The 21,198-nt window shown below is 32.1% G+C and overlaps 1 protein-coding gene across 1 annotated transcript in view; it reads right to left on the bottom strand.

Annotated features, from left to right (window-relative positions):
• The window catches only part of LOC133847100 (TWiK family of potassium channels protein 7), a 31,732-nt gene that overhangs the window by 2,177 nt on the left and 8,357 nt on the right, over window positions 1-21,198 (bottom strand). Inside the window, 3 exon segments of the mRNA XM_062281892.1 lie at window positions 325-448; window positions 584-670; window positions 672-746. Of these exon segments, the coding sequence (XP_062137876.1) occupies window positions 325-448; window positions 584-670; window positions 672-746 (286 nt within the window).

The raw sequence follows: 21,198 nt of genomic DNA, 5'->3' as shown, positions 1-21,198 counted from the left end.
TGAAGTTCTCATAAGTTTATATATTTTAAACTTAAATTTGTTTTTAATATAAGTACTAATCTGACTTTGGGGATTCTGGCACAACATTTTATCTCAACCGCAAATGAATAATCATTTATTACCAGAAATGCTTGAAATGTTTTTTCTTTATATGTAGTTTGTTTTCCTAATTCATAAATAAATAATGATATTAGTTATTTCTGTTAGCCGCCATTGCAATAAGAAATTGTATTCGTTATTTCAATAAGATAATAATAATTAATTATTTTCTATTTATGTCTCTCTTGTAATTGAATGTACACCATCATTTACTTGTTGACTTACCTATGGTGGTTAACACAGTAGATGAGAAGAACACAGCTTGTAGTATGCTCCAGCGCTCATAGGGCTCTGGAAAGTCTTTATCGGCTACGATAAGCAGCCCGCCCTCGGCCGCCTCTTGTACGGCCTGAAAATAAGGTTTTTTAGTTTTTTTTTCTTATGTTAAGAAGTGCAAATGAATGACTGCAAATAACGCAATTTCTAAACAATAATCAAAGCATACTTTTTGGGGCAAGCGCAATTAAATTTGTATACAGCTTACCGCTTCATATTTGGCCAGCTCAAAGGAGAGCAGCTCATTGAGATTGTTCACTTCGGTGTTATTCAGAATGGTGCTCATGAAGCGCTCCCCGCTGTGATTTCACCACATCCTTCAGCTGTGTCAAACGCTCCACTTCTGCGGGTCGCTCCAAATGGCGAAAGATCTGCGCATGGAGAAAATTGCAAATTACAAAGACCGCGCTGCATTAGCATTTAATTAAAGTGCGCCGCATAATGTATAGCACCCACACACACACACTAAGATAAATAGAGTGAGGGAGAGGGAAAGACGAAGACAGAGACAGATAGAGAGAGAGAGAGAGAGAGAGAGAGGAGGAGTGCGCGCACTTTGATAGCATCATTACGTCTATGGCGCTGTTCAGTGCAATTTATCGGCATTTGATTGATGGCCAGGCCATTCTGCACTTTGGCCGCCCTCTGTCGACGTTCTGTCTGCCCTTGTTCCTGCTTGCTCTTTGCATACCCTATAAACAAGCAAGCGACTATAAAGGGTCGTTAACTACAGAGACTTCTTAATAAATGTTTAATCAAAGAACTCATTTTAATTGACTTTATTAACATTGCATATTTAAAACTTAAATTTTTATATTAATTTTTCTCAACTTTCTGTTATACTCGTATTTCTCAATATGAATGAATTATTTATTTTATTGTTTTATTTTTAATTTCATATGTTTATATTTGTCTCTACTTTATTCTCTACTTTAATATTATTTTCAACTTTCATTTCTAGAATTAAGATTTTTTTTAATGTTCAATCAAATAGTTGATTCAGATTTAACTAATTTATTACATATTTTATTTGCTTTTCTTTAATATGTCATATTTCAAAATTCATTTTAAATATTAAATATTTTCAAATATCTGTTAAAATAATCTAAATTATATACACCTCATATTTTATTGTCTTAAATGTTTATATTTTTTTTATATTTTTAAAATTATTTCATTTTTAAAATTTATTTTTAACATTTCGTTTTTTTAAGTTATTTTCTCTTTTATTGAATATATCTAAATAGATAAATTCTTTACAACTTATATGGAATGGAATTTTGAAATATTTATTATGTTACAAATTTATTAAATTTGGTTTTATTTCAAATATACTTTATATTTTAAAGTTTCAATTTTATTTTTTTCAGAATTTCATATTCAAAGTTTTTTTTTTAATATAATATAAAATTTCTTTTATTTATATTTAATATTTTCAAATTTCTGCTCAATTTTTTGTAAAATTTTTATTTATATTTATTTTTATTAATTCATATGTTGATATTTCTTCCTCACTTTTCTGTAATATTTAATATTTAAAATTAATTTTTAATTTTTCTTATTTTAAAAATTCTATTGGTTTAATTGAATTCATCTAAATGCATTAATTCTTTACTTCTTATATTGAATTGATTTTTTAGATATTTAGAAAACATTTATTATTCTAATAGTAGTTAACATATATTTTTATTTTAATGATATTTCATATTTTTAAATTTCATTATTACTTTTGTTAATGTTAATATGATATTTAAAAAATTCTTTGTATAATTTATTAAATTTATTTAAGAGCATTGAATTATTTGATTTTCTTTTTCTTTCTGAATTATCGTTTACAATTTAGTTGAACTTTTCTTTCCTAGAGAACAGGGTACTTTCTCGCCTATCACACCCGATGCCCACGCTTCTACAAACTGTTTGCTGTGTGCGTTGTGCGTTGTGAGACAAGGGGTAAGATCATTAAATGAGCTAAGTGGCATTCACCATCACCATTCACTCGTGGGCTCATTAATTCTCGACACACTGAAGTGTATGCAATTTGAAAGGTCAATTCTGTAAGTGAAGCAACGAGCATGCAATAGCATAACTACAAGTAAAAGTGTACATAACTTAAGAGATGGAAATAGATAGAAATAGAAATAGAAAAAAAAAGGAAATACAAATACATAGTTTAAAGTGGGGGCAACAATGTGGGATGGCATTCGGAATTCCATCGACTGATTCAGTCTCGACCTTTGCCATTGAGGTCTCAAATGTTTTCTCGCGCCGCGTTATGACCAGGCCAAAGTATTGGAAAAGCCATAAAACAAATGCAATTAAATTATACTCGCATAAGGAGGCAATAAGAAATTTTCCCCCAATTGTTGTTTCTACGTTGAATTTTGATGTTTTTGATGTGCAGATTTCAAACGGACAAAGCAACAACACATCGCTGTAGTCGCCACACAAAATACGCTCTCCGATATGCTAACGACGTTGTGAGTAATTCGAGTGATACACCCAGAGAATATAGTTTATAGGGTATACGAGGAAAATATTCTTTCAATTTCTCGCACATCATCACAATAAATTTGTTTAACATGTAGTACGCGCTTTTGCTGCGTTCTTGTTATAAAAATAGTTTCATAAATTGATTTGTGTTTCACTTTCAACACAACACAAGAAGCAAACACGCTGAAGAAGAACAAGATCAAATAAGAAGCACCAGTTAAAGAAGATATCTATAGAACAAATCAAACAAAACGAAATTCGCATACGAAATTCAATTGAAATGTGTCAGCCATTTCTCTTAGTTGCACCCCAGCGACTTGCACTCAGCCCTCCTTCTCTTCTCTCCTCTTCTCTCCTCTTCTTCTTCTGCTGTTTGACAGCAGCAGCGACTTTGCATTTTTCACACACTGCACAACACATTCGAGTTGACTTTTAAGAGTGCACATAAATTATCGAATGCCTTTTAAATACTAAAAGAATTCTTGCGAATTTTATTTCTTCGCTCCGCAAAGTATGTTATGCTCCAGCCATTTCTCTGGAAGTGTCTTAAAATAAAAAACGAAATTGCTAATTTATACACATACATCACAATATTTCGGTCGTAGCAATTTCAGTGCTTCATTTACTACCCAGGAGGGCAAAAGTTCTTCAAAATGTTCTTTAATGGCTTGTGTCGAACTTTGAAAGAGTGATGGAAGAACAATCAATTATTTCCTCACGCTAAAGAGCGCAATTTTTGTTTACAACTCAAAAGATAAAGCGAACATATTTTTTAAAATAGTTCTAGAATGCAAATAACGTTTAGTATTTTTGCTCAGTTTCATTTAGTAATTTCATTTTAACTTGAAATGGAAATGTAAAGGTACGAAATTGTAACCTAAGAAATTTAAAATTTAAATTACATTTTCGCATTATTAATTTTACTACAACTTTAAATAGAAATTTAAATGTTAGAATTTGCGACTTAAGAAATTGAATTGAGCTGAAACACAAATTTGAAAACATAATTTCAAGGTAATGTATTTCAACACTTTAATTCTAAGCCAGTTTTTTTTGGTTTCTAAAATGTTAATATAGTTTTTGCTATTAGAAATTAAAAGGTACGAATTTGTAACTTTTGAAATTTGAATGGAATTGTTTTAAAAAGTAAATTTAAAAACACACAATTTCAATGTAATGTATTTCAATACTTTAAATTCAAATATTTGTAAAAATGTTGCTTTAGAAAAATGAGCTTGTAAGTCGGTTGACTTGAAATTGCAAAAAATTTAAAATCCGGTTAAAAGAATTGTATTGCAAAACTTGAACTCCAGAGTAGATTTTTAGTTTTATAAAAGGAGAATGATATTTAAAGATTTTGCATGGTTTCAATATTAAATTTTCTTCAATTTCAACAGAAAATTTAAAGCGATGAATTTGTAACTTTAGTAATTTAATTGAAAACATCAATTTCCAAAACTTAAGCACTAACTTTAATTCTAAAGCAGTTTCTTGGATTTACATACGAAAATTTATGTTGTTTACACAGTTTTTGAAATTTGCCAGCTGCTCGAGGTTGAATTAAAATAAAGAAAGTGTTAATTTGCAATGATAACAATTAAGTTTTGCAGCTGCTCGACTTAATTGGCCTTTTCTTCTGACAATTTGTCGACATATTTTGTCCGTCGAGCTTTCGCATTTGCGTAATTAGTTGCTGTTCACTCAACCGACTGTCGATGGCGACAACTTGGCCAAGTTCAAATGTTGTTACTGTAAACTAAACACAAAACTAGCAGACGCGTATGTAAGGCAAGGACAAGAAGAGCAAGGACGAAACACACACACAGTGCTCGAGGCGTTAAATCAACTTTAGAGTCGCGTCGTATACGCAATGTGTACACTGAAGAAAAAGGATTAGTTTCTAAAATCAAGAACATTCGACGTTAAAATTAAGAATGTTTGTAGGAAAAATGCCAAATTCTTAAAATAAGACCAAAAATAGTAGATTTAGGTGACAAAATTATGTAATCCGTAAAAATTTCCATAAAGTTTTTATTTAGCTTTGATTAATTTAATAGATCAGGTAGAATTATAACGAACCATTCTTCTTTGCAGTCTAAGAGATAAGTATTTCATAAATAGAGTGATTAACTAAACTAGACTAAATAGCCTAATTAAGAAAAAATAAATAAATAAAATGTTCAAATATATAAGTTAATATTTTTTGATCTTATTTGATCAAATTTCTGTTAATTTTATTGTCTTATTTTTGATTTCATACTTTCTTATTTGCTATCTATTTTTTGTAATATTTCATATTTAACATTAATTTTTAGTATTTCGTATTTTTAAAATTCTTTTTCTAGTTAAAATATATAAAGTAAAATTTTTTGAAATTTTGGGTCTTGTATCAAATATTCTTGAAATCAAAATGTATTCTCTAACATTAACATGGATTTTCATATTCTTGACCAAAGTCTTGATTTAAAAACCTTTTTTCCAGTGTATGGTCTTGTGCTTGCGCATAAATTGTAATTATTATTCAACGGACATAGATTTTCGAGCAACTGTTGCCAAAATATGCCAGTCGACTATATAAAATAGCCGAAACATAATTCAGCATTGACGAATGCGGTTTCAAGTCACCATAAGTTTGGATTATAATTGTGAGTAACGAGCGAGCGAGCGAGCGAGCGAGTCGCAGCAGTGACAGCAGTGAAAGGGATTAAAGCACTTGTCAGCCCAAGTGTCAGTCCATTTGCACGCCATAAATCACGTGCCGCACGCTCAACAACAATTGCCACCTGGCCTGGTCGTTCGTTTGTTGTTTGTTCTATGTTAGTCACAGTTACGCACAGTTACGGTTTACAAAGTGCTCGAGTGTCACCTGCCTGTTTGCAGTTAGTTACTTAGCTACTTAACGCACAGCAGGACAGGAGCGGGTTGGGAGGAAGGAAGGTGGACAGTCACTTTCTCACATTGCGTATACTTGATGCCTTCACATCGCTCACGACGCTTGTGTTATTAATTTTCATTACAAAAAGCAAAAGCAAATATGCTACGGATATTTTGGCTCATTTGCTTGTGTTTTCTAATAACAAACGACAGCTGCGTACAGCGAACAACAACAACAACAACAGCAATTATGTCCAGCGCAATTTGTCTTCATTGGAACAAAAATCCTCGGAATAATGATCTGCGCGCACCCATTTAGCGGGTGATAATTCATTTCCCGTTGCGGTCAGACAATAAACAGCACTCGCTAAAGGTGTGTGTGTGTGTGTGTGTGTGTGTGCAGTCGCCTGCATGCCATGTGTTGTGCTATTAAAGCTGCCATTTGGGATAACCCAGCATTCATCTAACTTTGGGTTCTAAGCTGCGCATAAAAGTATGCTATACTTTATGCGACACTTATTTTTCACTTTGCAGCTCCAAGTTAGCAGAGGGTTGTGCTTGAAAAATAAGCTACATTTTACTACTATGTATTTTTGAATTCTTTTTAAGAAAATTTAAAAGTATTTTCTGTATTTCTAGTAACATTTAAAGCTATTAAAACAGTTAAACAATTAAAATTATCTATGCTTTAATTTCTGCATCTAACTTTAGTTATTATTTACAATTTTTTAAGTCAGAAGATGGTTGTGCTTGAAAAATAATCTTCACCTTGTAACTATGTTAGAATTCTAAGTTCTAAGTAATTTTTTAAAATTGGCAATTATTTTTAGTAGCATTGAAAAGCAATGGGCAATAAAAATATGCAGGGCTAATTTAAATAAATTCATTTTCTACCTTTATATCTTTTATATCTTCAATATTTTGCGGAATATTTATTTGGTATACTTTTATTGATATATATTATTATTATATTTATAATTAACACCGCAGTCGAGCGCACTTGACTGTAGCTTAATACTTTTTTCTTTATTTTCACCAAGTTATAAATTTTGCAAGTTAAATTGTGTAATTACATATCTCATAAATTTTATAAGAGATTTCATTAGTATTTTTTTTTTTTATATATTTTTAGAAGCATCGAAAAGTATTGAAATTTGCATATAAAATTATAAAAGCTTTATTAAATTAATAATTTTTTTGTTTAATTTTTTGTAGGTTTTAATTTTTTCATGTTTCCAAGTAACTTGATATTTTAAAAAATTGATAAGGGATTTTATAAGAATTTTCTTATTTTTCATTTAAACTATTGAAATTCGCAGATTTAAGTATCAAAGTGATTTTGTTGTTATTTTATTTGTAATTACATATATTAGAATAATTTTAAGATATTTTCGAAATTTTAATTCAATTCAATTTCATTTAGTTTTGCAATTTTTTCAGTAGCATTGAAAAGTGTTGAAATTGGCTGCTAAAATTATTCAAGCTGCTTTAAATTTATGGCTATTTACATACTTGAAGTTTTCGTCTAATTTTAAAACGCTGCCCACAACAATAAATCCTCATCAGGTTCATATACTATACAGCAGCTTGCAATGTGAATGTGTCCCTTGCGAGTCGCTTCGGCTGCTGTGGGCGTATACTTAATTAACGTTACGTATACGCTCAGCTAGCCAGCTAGACGTTAGTTTGCTTTTAAAGCAAGTGGCTCACTGTTAGTTCCCATATTGATATGCAAAAGCAGCATTAAATCATTTGCGACTGCTGCCTGCAGCTAGGTATACAAAATTGATGGTTATTATTGCAAAATTAGTTCGGGGCGTTGCCATCCTCGAGCAGCAGCAGCAGCAGTAGCAGGAGCAAGAGCAGCAGCAGACACAACAGCAACAGCAACAAGCAGCCAAATTTAGGAAAGCCTTGGCCAGCGAAAAGCAAGAGCATATATCAAAGCGAATGACCTTCCCCCACAACAACAAGTAAACTCAGAGACTAGTTCAGAGGCTCAGTTAAGTTTCTTTTCTTCTTTTTTTGGGCTGCCTGCTGCCAAAACGGAAGCACGGTGTAAACGCGCAAATTGTTAGCGGCGTCCAAAGGGCGCCAACCAAATGGATTCGTCGTCGTCTCATCGACTTGAATACATATTTATTTTTGTGGGTTTTTTTTTGGCCATAGAAAACGTTCGGCGAGCATAATAACTACAACTTGAAGTTAAATGTTGTTTAATAAACCAACAACAACAACAACGAAAATAATTGAAAGTGAAAATTGTTTTCGCACTTTGTTTATGGACAACAATGACTTTTCCGGGGCCGGGGCATTTTCCATTTCGATGCGTTTTCCCTTTTTTCCCCGGTCGTGTGCGCTGGCAAAAGCCAAAAGCCAAAAGCCACGACGGGGTGCCGTTTTTATTATTTTGACTACAAATTTTCATGTACTTGAACTTTGTTGTTCTTACGTCGTCGTCGTTGTGGACTCGGTCTATTTTGCCTATTCGATTCGCGCCCCCCTTGTTGTTGATTTTATGATTTCATGAGCTTATGATTTGATAGCAAATTAGATATAAATTTATTAGTATATGAAGCAGCTTTTGATTGTTTTTTGTTTGTTGTTGTTGCTGTTGTTGTTGTTGCTCTACATAAATCGCTAACAGCTCATTAAGTTTGATTGCTGTTTTGTCTGATTTATAGATAATTAGCTCAGATCATCTGCCAGCGACCGACTTACACTGTGCAAAAATTCCATAGAGTTAAACGAAGACCGAAACGAAAACGAAAACGAAGAGCATTAAATCTTGAGTTTATATGCGTATTATATCATTTTCTCTTTTTCATGTTTTCTGTTTGATTTTTGTGTTTGTTTAATGCACTCAACTTTAAGTACTTTCAGTTTTAATGGTCCGCAAAAAAAAAAGGATTGAAAAAGACAGCGACTGTGTGATACTCTGTTTACTTTCATTTTAAAATAAGAATTTCATTATTTTATATTTTTATATAGGTGAACAAAATGTGTATAGATAATAAATAATAATAATATGTATGATTCCTGAGAATTCGATTGCGCTCGGATAAAAAATTATTTAAGAAATAACAGAAATAGGGTTTTAGCTTTTTTTGGCTGACAATCTGGTATATTTGACCTGTGTGGTATATTTAGAATATAGTACTTCATCAATATACCAAATATGCCCCTCGGTATATTTGAGTATTTTTGTAGTATATTATATATTTGTAGTATAATATATGTTCAACTTTAATTCAAAATGGGTAACAGGTATCTTATTACTTGTTTCTTCACTATTTATGATATTAAGCTTAATTACTCAACAAGAGTCTTTTTTCATTAAAGAGTACAATAAATTTTATAATTTTGGATTTGTTTAACTTTTTCATTCATTTCATTTATCAACGCAATCAAACAATTTTTGTTTATTACTTTTGCCAACACTGTGAATGATATTTATTAGTTTTTAAATGCCTTTTCATTTTCCGATTATTTATGATATGTGAGATATTAAAAGAGAACTCTTTTTGCTCAGTGTTTGGCCCTGATAATCGTGACAAATTGCATATCATTGATATAGTTTAAGGCATTTTCCGGATCCGTGCACCCGTCTGGGCCGCCTGCAGACAATCGTTGATCCATAACCGAAGCCATAAAATCACAGAAACTCAAGTGATTCGACGGTTTCGGTTTTTTTTTACGACTCTTGGCGATGACACAGCAGCAGCAGCAGCGTTCCGACATATTTATGCATAATTATTTCAACGGCCAAGGCCATAAAAAGATGCCGCGTACCAAATTGCCAGACAACGAAATCAAATTAAAAACCAAAAAAACAAAAAAAAAATCCACAACGTAAAAAGGGAAAACAATGATAATACTCGTAATCATAATATAATCTTATAATATCTGTCGGCCTCACCTGAACTAATTAACAGATCTGAGTGCTTGTTATTGTTGCTGTTGCTGTTGTTGTTGTTGTTCTTGTTGTTGTGGCACATTCCACGCCCTTGGTCAAGCGCCTATGATGGCTGAGTATGTTTATTTTATGCTAATGCTACCTGACCCAAATATCGTGCTGACTGCCAGCAAAATAAACGGCCAACAAAAAAAAAGGACAATTTGTAGACCAAAAATGCTCAAAAGAACAAAGGATACAGCCGCCAAGAGCCACAGCCAGAGTCAGAGCCAAAGAGCTGACTGTCTGTCTGTCTGTCATGATGAAAAACAGATAATGAGGAGGGCAACAAATACTCTGCTTCAAAATAGGGTATAAGAATGTGCTTAAAGGCAACTATGCCCAAAGGTGACACTAAATCATAAGTTGAGACAATATTTCATGAAAATTTAGAGTTAAATATTTACTCGTTTACATTTTAATAGCATAATTTAATAAACCACAATCCAAAGGTAAGTAAAAGGCTCTAAACCCCTTTAAGAGTATTTGATAAAGAGTATTTCATGCTCAGTGGAGATTTGCAGTGATTTCCCCATAGACAAAAATGAAGCTTGCCTTTGCACCTCAAGGGTACAATTTATGTGGCAGTTGTCTAATGAAAAATTCATCACAAAATAAATGAAATTCACTTGCTTAAATTTCACTTAAACAGATGGCAGAAGTCAAAGCAAAACTATTCAAATTATTAAGTCATTTAATTTAGTATAAAACAAATTAACATTTTAATATAAAAAATATAATAAAATAAATATTAAGGAATATAGCCTAAAGTTCTTAGTCGCTTGGGCTCATCTTATTGCAATAAGGAATGGTATTCGTTATTACAATATAATAATACAAATAATAATGATAATGATAATAACACATACATATATAATATAGTCCATAAAACTTGAAGCAACTTTTCCCAACCTTTTTTTATACCCACTACCTATAGTGGAGAAGGGTATTATAACTTTGTGCCGGAAGAAAGGAAGGTTATATGAAACAAGCAGAAGAAGCCATCTTCGACCCTATGAAGTATATATTATATTTTTGATCAACGTCAACATCCGAAACGATTTAACCATGTCCGTCCGTCCGTCCGTCTGTCTGTCCATCCGTATGAACACCTAGATCTCAGAGACTATAAAAGATAGAGATATATTTTCGACAGCATTTGTTATATCATATTTACACACAGATCAAACTTAATACAAAATTTGCTCCGCAGATTTCCGCCCCGCAAAGTCTATTAAAAAAAGTTGTAGAAGTTATTGTAGGAAAAATGCCTACTTACTTCGGCTGACAACCTGGTATATTTTAGTACTATATGGTATATTTCGAATTTAGTACTTTATCGATATAAAAAAGTTATTTTTAGTACATTTGTTGTACATAATGTGGGTTTTATAATAAAACTACGACACTGCTTTTATTCCAAATGAGTAGCGAGTATCTCAGAGTCGAGCACACTCAATTGTAGCTTTCTTACTTATTTGTCACCGTTTTTAAACTGTCAAAAAATTGGGAAATTCCTCACCGTAAAACTGAACATTAAGCCGCACACGTTCACTGACCCATTCGAACAGAACAGAACAGAAGAGAGAACAAATTTTTAGCTCGTGTCCTGGGCACGTGACGAGCATTTTATCGTGTCACCGAGACGTTAAATAAAATCAACTGTAATTACGCGCGTTTTGCATGCAACAACAACAAATCAGCTGTTGAAGTGAAATACTCCACTTCCGTCCAAGCCACTTCCACTTCCACTTAATCAGGTCAACCACATAAACTCAACCAATAAGATTTTTCTTTCCGACTTTCTCAAAAAATATACGACGTAAAAGTGAAACGAGCAATGGAGTATGCTGAGTCTGTAATTTCAATAAACTAAATCTGAAATTGAACTAAATTCCATTATCTATTTAAATTATACCTTTGAATAGCATATACATTTTAATCAATGTCCCGCAAAATAGATAAATTAAATATATAGTATCCCAATCTAGTTACTTATACTATGCTTAATTATAACAAACAGTTAGACATGGAAATGTTATTAAACTTTCAGTAGATTGTCATTTTCGGATGGATATTAAACTCGGACAGCTGTGAACTTTGAAATAGCAGTGCGACAGAAACAAAACAACATAAAGATTTTCATGCGTATTCCTTTTTGTTAGTTGATCGCTTGCACATTGTTTTTGTAACATGGAACATAGAAATAAGAAACAAGCAAGAACTCATATGCTAAAATATTAAGTAACCAATAATGAAACAATTGTTGATTATTTCAAAATAAATATATTAAGCTATTGTAACAAAGTTTGGTCTCGAAGTTGCGTTTATAATAGTATTTTACAATTTTAAGCGCGTGGGTTGTAAGCACTGCTATTTCAAAGTTCACAGATATATATTTTTGAAGATCCTTCATGTTCTTGCATATTAATTTCATACATAAATTCCATTACATAATTTGCAATAAAATGTCATAAGATTTAATAGTAAATGAAATATTAAAATAAAGAATTATATATTCTAATATACAGTCAAGACCAAAAATTTTCATCCATGGAAATTCTAATTATGTGATTACTTAAGAATTTCCTATTCAGCAAATCTATATATAAACAAACTCTTGTAGTCCTAAAATAAATAACTAATAGGTATTCTTATGGGCAGCAAACATTTCTCCATATAACCTTATACTTCAGTTTTTTATGATTCGCTGAGTATATTTTTTATCTGCCTTGCGTTTTTCACATTTTGACGCGTGCAAAGCCAAACATGGCAGGTGCCAAGGGGAATACAACACACACTCTCAAGGGTCAGCAGCAGAGATTGGAGCTGCCAAAAGGGTTTCCGTTCCGTTGGCTTGCGTGCCACATGAAATCGGTGGCAGTGTCCACATCGTTCACAAGCGATGCTCACTCCGATGCGATGCGATGCCAGCTGCTTTGGCTCAGCATTTAATGAGCCGCATTATTAAATTATTAAATTGCCAGCAAAACGTAAAAAATGGGGTAAATGAGAAAAGCGAATGATGGACGCGTATTCATTTCCATCAGCAGCAACAACAGCAACAACAACCGATTCCGATTTTGACATTCAACATGTTTTACTTTTGTGGTTTTTAATTATGTGCTCGGCACTTTTGGCAATCGGCAATTGGCAGCGAGCGTGTGTTTTACTCCACTCGACAGTCGACAGTCGCCAGTCCAGACACATTGATTGACACCGTGTGTTGTGAACAGCTGCCGGATGAGCTACAATTTCCAAGTACAACGAATACTTGTATAACATTCCCATGTTCCCCCCTCACTTCAAGTGTGTGCTTGATGCTGATGCCATCATCATCTTCATCAGCAGCATTGGCATCATTGTAGCGCCAAGCAATTGGCTTCTTCTATTTGGCTAATAGCCGATTAGACCATATACAAATAGCTGGTTTGTCTACTTTTGGATGCTTGTAAGTATACCCTGGATATTGTAATGCACACTAGAGAGGGTATGACTAATACAAGTTGAAGTTGTAGTCAACAAATTTGTAGACAATAATTACTCGAATGCTGAACCGATTATTATAACATCATTAAACAATAAAGGGAATGAAAAATATTATATAGATATGTAACTTGAATTACAAGAAATATTGTAAATTTGAAATTACAGCACTTTATTAGAAAAATACGAAAAGAAGTAATAAACAAAATAAGAATTACTTAAAAGCTGAAGCCAATTGCATTTGGAGTAATATTTTTACATTATGAGAAACAGAAAAGTAAATGAATAAAATTTATTAAAATACTTTATCTGAATATGAAAAGAAATAATAAACAAAATAATAAATCATAATCACTTCATTGCACAATCTATTGGAAATTTGAGTATTATTTTATCCACATTTCCTGTTTCAGAAGTAAATTTAAATTAGTAGGCACAGCAAAATTTGCAGCTTTTTTTGATTTCAATATGGAAAAATATATTTTAACATCAAAGAATTTCCTGTTACTGGAAAACTCGGTAAAGTAAAATACCTTTCTACCATATGGGCAATGGGTATAAAAGATTTAAAGAAATCTAACCCATCCTCCTTAAAAATATTCAAGACAATGTAAGGAATACATAATATAAAATTTTTAGAGGTACAAAGTATTTACAAAAACGTCATAAATATAAGCTTAGAAAACTAAGTGAAATCATCTGCATATTTGATTGAAGTAGGTAGTATTTGAACATCGTATCTTATGGTCAAACAATTGATATATTCAAATTTAATTTAATTTTTAAACCGGTTTCACAAACCACACCTTAAAATGCAATACCTAGTACACAAAAAGCTTTGTCATTATTTCCGACAATAGAAAATTTGTTGAACAATTAATAGTATTCAATTTGAGCAACTGGAGTAAGTAAGTGGGTAAAGGAAATTAAAGATTGTCAAAGAATTGCTTAATTGCTACATTTTAGCTGAGTAGTGAAAGAAATAAGGGAAAAACATTTACAATTTTAAACAAGTGTTGAAAGGCAAAAGCTTCATCATCATTACAAATGTGTGTGTTGTGAATGAGTCAAAGCGTTTAGCATCGACAGCATATGAATATCAAAGAGCTGACAGCACATCAATTTGATTTATTGTTATTTTATTTAATGCACTTTGTGGCACAACATGCAGCTCGCTGTGGGTGTTTGTGTGTGTGTACTTATTTGTTTCTTCTTCTTGTTGTTGTTGTTGTTGTTGCTTATCGCCCTGTCATGGCAAATATGCTGAGTGAAACGCTCAAAAACTTGACATCGTCATCGTCACACGTTGCGTATGCGCATTATATGCATTTCACATTTGTGTTGCTGTTGTGTGTGTGTGTTTGGCATATCATCAATCAACGCCGTTTTGACATGCAAATTCAGCACGCAACGCATCGAAAGGGATCTTGAAGGAACGCAACTGCAAATTGAATTGCCAAAGTTGTTTGCGTGTCAAAGAACAAAAAACCAAAGCAAAGCAAAGCAAAGAAAAAAGAAAATAGCTTTCGCTTTTTTGGCTACTGCAAAACAATCACAGAGTATGCGAATTACTTGGCCTCAGCTTAAATTTGCCACTTTACTCCACCGCCAAATTGTACTACAGCGTTTTATCGCATTGCACGCAAGCGTTGTTTTCACTCGCATTGAAAGGTTTTTCACTAAATATTTGTTATTCCTTGTGCTGTGTTGGAAAGGAAGCCACGCTGGCCCCCAAAAATGTTGTTCAACTTGTTATTTTGACTTTGGCTTGTTTTCGACTTCTTGTCGTAATTGCTGCGGTTGTTTCGTGGCTTACATATAAAATCTACATTTTTAATTGGACCTATAAAAATTGGCAGCTATACTAGAGAACAACATTCCGGTCTGACTTTCAGTCACAACTGCAGCTATAACTTATCCTTGGATCAACTACAGCAACTATAAAATAATCACAATTTAATTCGATTTAATATTGCATTTTTATGCACTTAAAGGAATTTTAAAAAATCATTTTGTTATGCGATTTTTTTTTTATTCATCTAGTTATGGAAATTTCTATTGCTGCAATTATTATAAATTTTTAGTTTATGTAACATATAATTTACTGCATCATTTAAATTTCAAGATAGTAAAGCAACGAACTTTATACAAATAATCTAATTCTATTATTATTCTCATCGTGTCAAAATTGCTTTGGCTGACAATCTGGTATATTTTGTATATATTGAACGGAGTTCTATATCAATATACCAAATAAAGTCTTAGGTCAATTTTAGTATTTTTGCGGTATAATTTCGGCATAGTTGTATGATATTGAATGTAGTAGTAAATCATATTCAGTATATTTACGTATTTTGCGGTATATTGTTTAGTATATTTGTAAGATATCATATATTTTTAATATAGTACTATATAAATACATAAACTAAATGAAGCTAAAGTATACAGTTTAATATTTTTGGTATATTTGTGGAGTATAGTTTTATTATAATGGGTACCGGGTATCTGACAATCGAGAACACTCTACATTCTAACTTCTTTTTAATTAATTGTGAATTTTTGAAGTATGCTTCTTAGAATAAAATAATTCGCCCATCTCATTTAGTAAAATGCCTTTTAAAGTTGTAAAAAATGTCAATGCTTAAACGCAAAATCTTGATTAAGCAACTTCAGCAGCTTGTTGAATAATTTGTGGAATTTAAGAAGAATTTCTAGGATAATTTCTTCATTTCGAAACCACACTATATTCGGCAATTTAATCATTTTAAAAAGCTTAACGAAAGCTAGCAGTAAATTTCGATTTTTCGCTGACATTTGTAATTTCAATTATGCAAATACATCGAATGTTTTCTTATGGCCCACTTCCGGACACTAAGTGACCACAATTGCTCGACAACAACTTCGGCAACAACTACGCAACAACCATAATAATTATGTTAATAGAAAGAACAACAACAACAACAATAATAATAGGAACAACCTTGACACGCCAAATTGCCATAAAAAAAAAAACTTTTGTTGTACTTGACTTTGATTTCATTGCACTTCTTCAGCTGCTCGCTCGATTTCTCGCTTTATTGACGCTGCCTAAACATTTATCATAGACGAGTTTATACTATATGTATATGGTAGACAAATGTTGAACCAGAAGTGCGATACGCAATATAAATAAATAAATCAAATAAACATTTTGCTGTAGTTTATTATTTTATAATAAATTGCGTGAAATATTAATGCGAGTTTTTAATAGATCGTTTATTTTGGCAGACGCTGCAATTAACCACAAACTATAACAACAATAATAACAAACTAACAACAGTTTACAAATTATTTTTAAAACTTTCTGTTGTTGTTGTTGTTGTTGTGGTTGTTCTCAGCAACAACGAGCCGCGAGTGATATACTCGTGTACATATAAAAATTGGAGCTGAACAAAATCAAATGAAACGCAAACATCTGCAGAATTCTTCAAATTTATTTGCTCAACAACGAAAGCATCAGCAACGGCAGCAATCTACACGTAAAATATGTTAAATAATTGTACGTTATTTGCTTTTTTGTGCTGTGTTGCTCACAGAAACTCAAAAATTACTCATACGCCGCATTGGGCAAACGCTGCGAGCAAAACATCAACACCCAAGTGCCAGCCAGTCAGCCAGCCAGCCACGAAGAAAACAAAAAAGTAATCGCCATATACAACATACATACGTAATAATATATTGTTGCACTGAACTTTCTGTCTATCCATCCGTCTGTCTGTCCGTCCGTCCGTCTGTCTGTCCGTCCGGCAGTCCGTTTGTCTGTCATTTTCGCATATGTGAACTGGCTGCCCTGGCCTTTACCTGGCCAGCAAAAACAATGACAGCCGCCAACAATGAAAGAAAAACGCCAATTTGTGTGGACGTATAAATAGCACAGGCGGATAAATATATCTTCATTGGATGGTCATGCAATTTAAATGCCACAAAAAGTGGCACAAACATTCATGTATTTAAACACCATTGAATTTGCTTCCTATTTAAGAAATGTGAATGCGATTCTTGGAAATAAAATCATCGAATTACTCTAAAGTAAATAAAATGCAATTAGCATTTTTACGTATACTTAATATTTGAAAACTTCCAAGCCGACAAATTAACAAATACGAAAATGAAATCTATTAAAAATTGATAACTGAACTAATATCATCGAATTACTCTAAAGTAAATGCAGTCTGGATGTTTACGTATACTTAATATTTTAAATATTCATAAACCGATTTGAAAACTTCCAAGCTGGCAAATTAACAAATACGAAAATAAAAACTATTAAAAATTGATAACTGAAATAATATCATCGAATAACTCTAAAGTAAATGCAGTCTTGATGTTTAAGTATACTTAATATTTGAAATCTTAATGAACACATTAATCTAAAACAACAGGATTGAAAACTAATTAACGTAAAAAAGAAATAAAAAGAAAAAAGTAATTTAAAATTATGCAAAATTTCAAATTTAATAAATTTTAATTCTTCATAACGCACTTTAATATAATATATATTGGAAATAATTAAAGAAAACACCATGGCCTAGTGACCGCAATGGATCAGTCAATCAGTTAATCTTGCTGAGTGTTTCACTGTTTCGTGTTAAATGAAATTCCCGCTAAAGGCCAATGATCCGTAGAATTAATCGCAAAATGTAAAATGCAAAATTTATGAGCAGAAAATTCGCGATCCATTTATAGAAAATGGCACGCGACGTAAGATAAATTTTGCATTTTATTCTTCGAAGTATTGTGTATATATATTATAGTCCTTGTCACCTGCCTGTTGACTGTTAATTTGTTAAAACATAAATCCATAAAAAGATGACACACACACACAGTCGCAGACACATATAGACTTAATAAGTTGCTGGACAGGCGCCAGTTGTGAGCGTCATCGACATCGACTATGCGGCGTCTCTGTTAAGCATATGTGTGTGTAGGTGTGAGTGTGGCTATAAGTGTATGCGTGTGTGTGTGTGTGTATGTGTGTGTGTCTAGCATATGTACAAATTGATAAAGTTTTTTGCTGCGTGTAAAATGCGTAAATAAATCGCTCAACGGCCCTTCGACGACCCCTTAAAACAAGCAATGAACAGATTTGTAATCAAAGTGTGACTGTAAAATACCCTGTAACTAGCTCAGAGTTAACATTTATGTTGTCTATATATATTTTATTATTTTTTTAAGTGTAATTGTAGTTTGAAATTAAGGTCAATATTTGAAAGCCATGAAGCAAGTTTATAGAACTTCTATAAATTATGTTTGAAATTCTTTTCATAGCAAAGCAGTCAACTGCTTAAGCTAGTTTTTTAAAATATAAAATTAACAAATTTTAAAAGCAGGAAGTTAAAGTAATTATAAATAAACAAGCTGAAAATGACCACAAAATAGAAGTCATTAATATTAATTATTCTTAATTTTTAAATATGATTTTTGATTGGTAAATTAAAATATCAAAAAAATCAACATACAATATTGTAAGTGCTGCTATTATTACTGTTGTCAATAATACATTAGGTATATAAAAAAGTTATTTTTTTTAACATTTTCTACCTTAACCATTAATTATTTAATAAACAAAAAAGTATTATATATAAATCAAAAAAGAAAGCCACAGTAAAGTGTCCTTAAAAGCAAAAAATTCACTGGTATTATTCTTAAAATACACCAAATGTTATAACGCAAAAAGACTATAAATATATACCGAAGGCTATAATTAGTATACCGATACAAATACTACTTTAGAAATATACCACTTATGTCAAAATATACCATATGTGGTACATCTATGAAGTACTACATTCGAAGTATACTACAGCTATCTAAATATACCATATTTGGTATATCGATGAAGTATTACATTCTAAATATACTAACGAGATCTAAATATACCAGATTGTCAGCCAGTAACTAAGACCTGATTGCAGTTGGCGTAATTTGCCATACCAAAGTATTTCTTAAATAATTTCTATAGCAAAATTTCGTAACTGTATAATCGTCATTACTGAAATCGTAATATGTGGTAACTTTTATAATGATTACAGTCTCTGCGATTTACACTTATTTTCTCAGCTCTATATTATTCTGTTTGACACACTTATTTCACAGCAATCCACTCTACTAGTTGTACACATCATTTCTTTGACCAATTTTGAAGAGGGTATTGAAAAGCAAAAGTCATTTTGTTGATGCTGCGCCTCTTCTTGTTGCGGCCAAGTGATTTTATGGCTTACACAAACATATACACACAGATATTGTACAATTTGTATATTGTAGACTTTTTTTGTTGCTGTTGTTTTTTTGTTGTAAATAAATTGAAAATGTGCAAAAGCGATTGCCAAAATGACAGCTCGACACTCGACAACACTCGATTTGTATGCCTCATGCGTGCCTGACCCAAAAAACAAGAAGAAAAAAAAAAACAGCATTGACATGAAACTGCGTAAAGTCAAAAAGCCAAAAACTTTTGCCTCATTGTCACACTTGCCATCCTGTAACTCTCCTCTCCATTTCCCCTCTCCGCTGTGCCCCGCTGCTAATACACTTAAACACTTTGCAAACTGTTTCTGCGATGATGAGATGCGATGCGATTCGATGCGATTCACATTCACATTTCGTTTCGTTTCGTCCAAGTCGCTTGTCATTGTTGCTAACCTTTCCTTCCCTTCCCTTCCCCCCACACTTTGCTTAATATTCGGGGTGACATGATTGGAATTTGGTAAAGCGCACAAAAGTGTTGCATAGCACAAGGCGTCACAGCTAAATTGTTTCATTAAACGACATGAACATGAAATTGCGGTCAACGGGGATTCACAACGTAAATGGCCTCACAGGTTGAATTGTGACTCCAGCAACAACAACAATAACAACAAACTCATGATGTGGCTGCCCTCTCTCTGTCTCTCTCACTCCACTCACTTAACTTGGCCACAACCAAATGCCCTTTTGGTAAGGCCATAAACTCAAGTTGACCATAACTTGTCCTGCGGTTGATTTCCTTGTATACTTTTGACACGCTTTTCGAATTGAAATGCTACATAAACAATTGCATATTGAACACTTCTTTTGTGTCTTTTATATCACAACAATTTTTTTACATTTTTGCAAATGTAAATTTATTATCATTTCAAAAAGGTTTTTTACATTTATGCAAAATTGAATGATTAATACAAAATCTTGTTACCTACTAATGAATATATAATTTTGATTTGATTTTCATTTATTGGAATAGGTAATCTTGTGACTTTTCTTATCTTGTGTATTAAACTATAATTTCTTTATTAAAATTAATTTATTAATTTATTAAATTCCCATGTATGCATACAATTTTATTTATTTATTATTGTTATATATATTTCTTTATTAATATGACTTTATGTTTCAAGAAATGTTGAATGTTTTCAATTTACATTTCATAGGTCTGCAAATTTATTTCTACATTAATTCATTAGTAATTTTCTTAGACAATTTTGCTTATGAAGAAAGAAAGCTACAGTCAAGTGAGTTAAACAAAATTGTGCGGTTTTATTTCTATAATTTACCAATAATTTTTAATAAAGGCAAAATATTGCAGTATTATTTTGCAAATATACCGAAAATACTAAAAAAAAATACTAAAAATATACCAAATGGTATGTTTGGTATATCGATATAGTACACCATTAAAAATATACCATAGACGGCACAATGGATCAGATTATCGGCCAAAGCAACTAAGAGCCCAAGTAAGTAGGCGTTTTTGCCCATATAAAAGTATTTCTTTAATAACTTCGACAATTTTTATCTGATCGCAATTATTGTATATACCAAAATTCGCAACTCTAGCTTTAAAATTACGCTTGTTATTCTTTTTTTTTTTTGATTTGCGGGGGCGGAAGTGGGCGTGGCAAAAATTTGAAACAAATTTGATCTGAGTGCAAGCATAACAAATGCTGTCGAAAAAAAAATTATAGCTCTATCTCTTATAGTCTCTGAGATCCAGAGTTTCATAC

The sequence above is a fragment of the Drosophila sulfurigaster genome, chromosome X (genome assembly GCF_023558435.1).
Source record: "Drosophila sulfurigaster albostrigata strain 15112-1811.04 chromosome X, ASM2355843v2, whole genome shotgun sequence".
In the NCBI taxonomy this organism is placed as follows: domain Eukaryota; kingdom Metazoa; phylum Arthropoda; class Insecta; order Diptera; family Drosophilidae; genus Drosophila; species Drosophila sulfurigaster.
The sequence above is the reverse complement of the archived record's forward strand: the minus strand, read 5'-3'. Positions and strand labels throughout refer to the sequence as shown.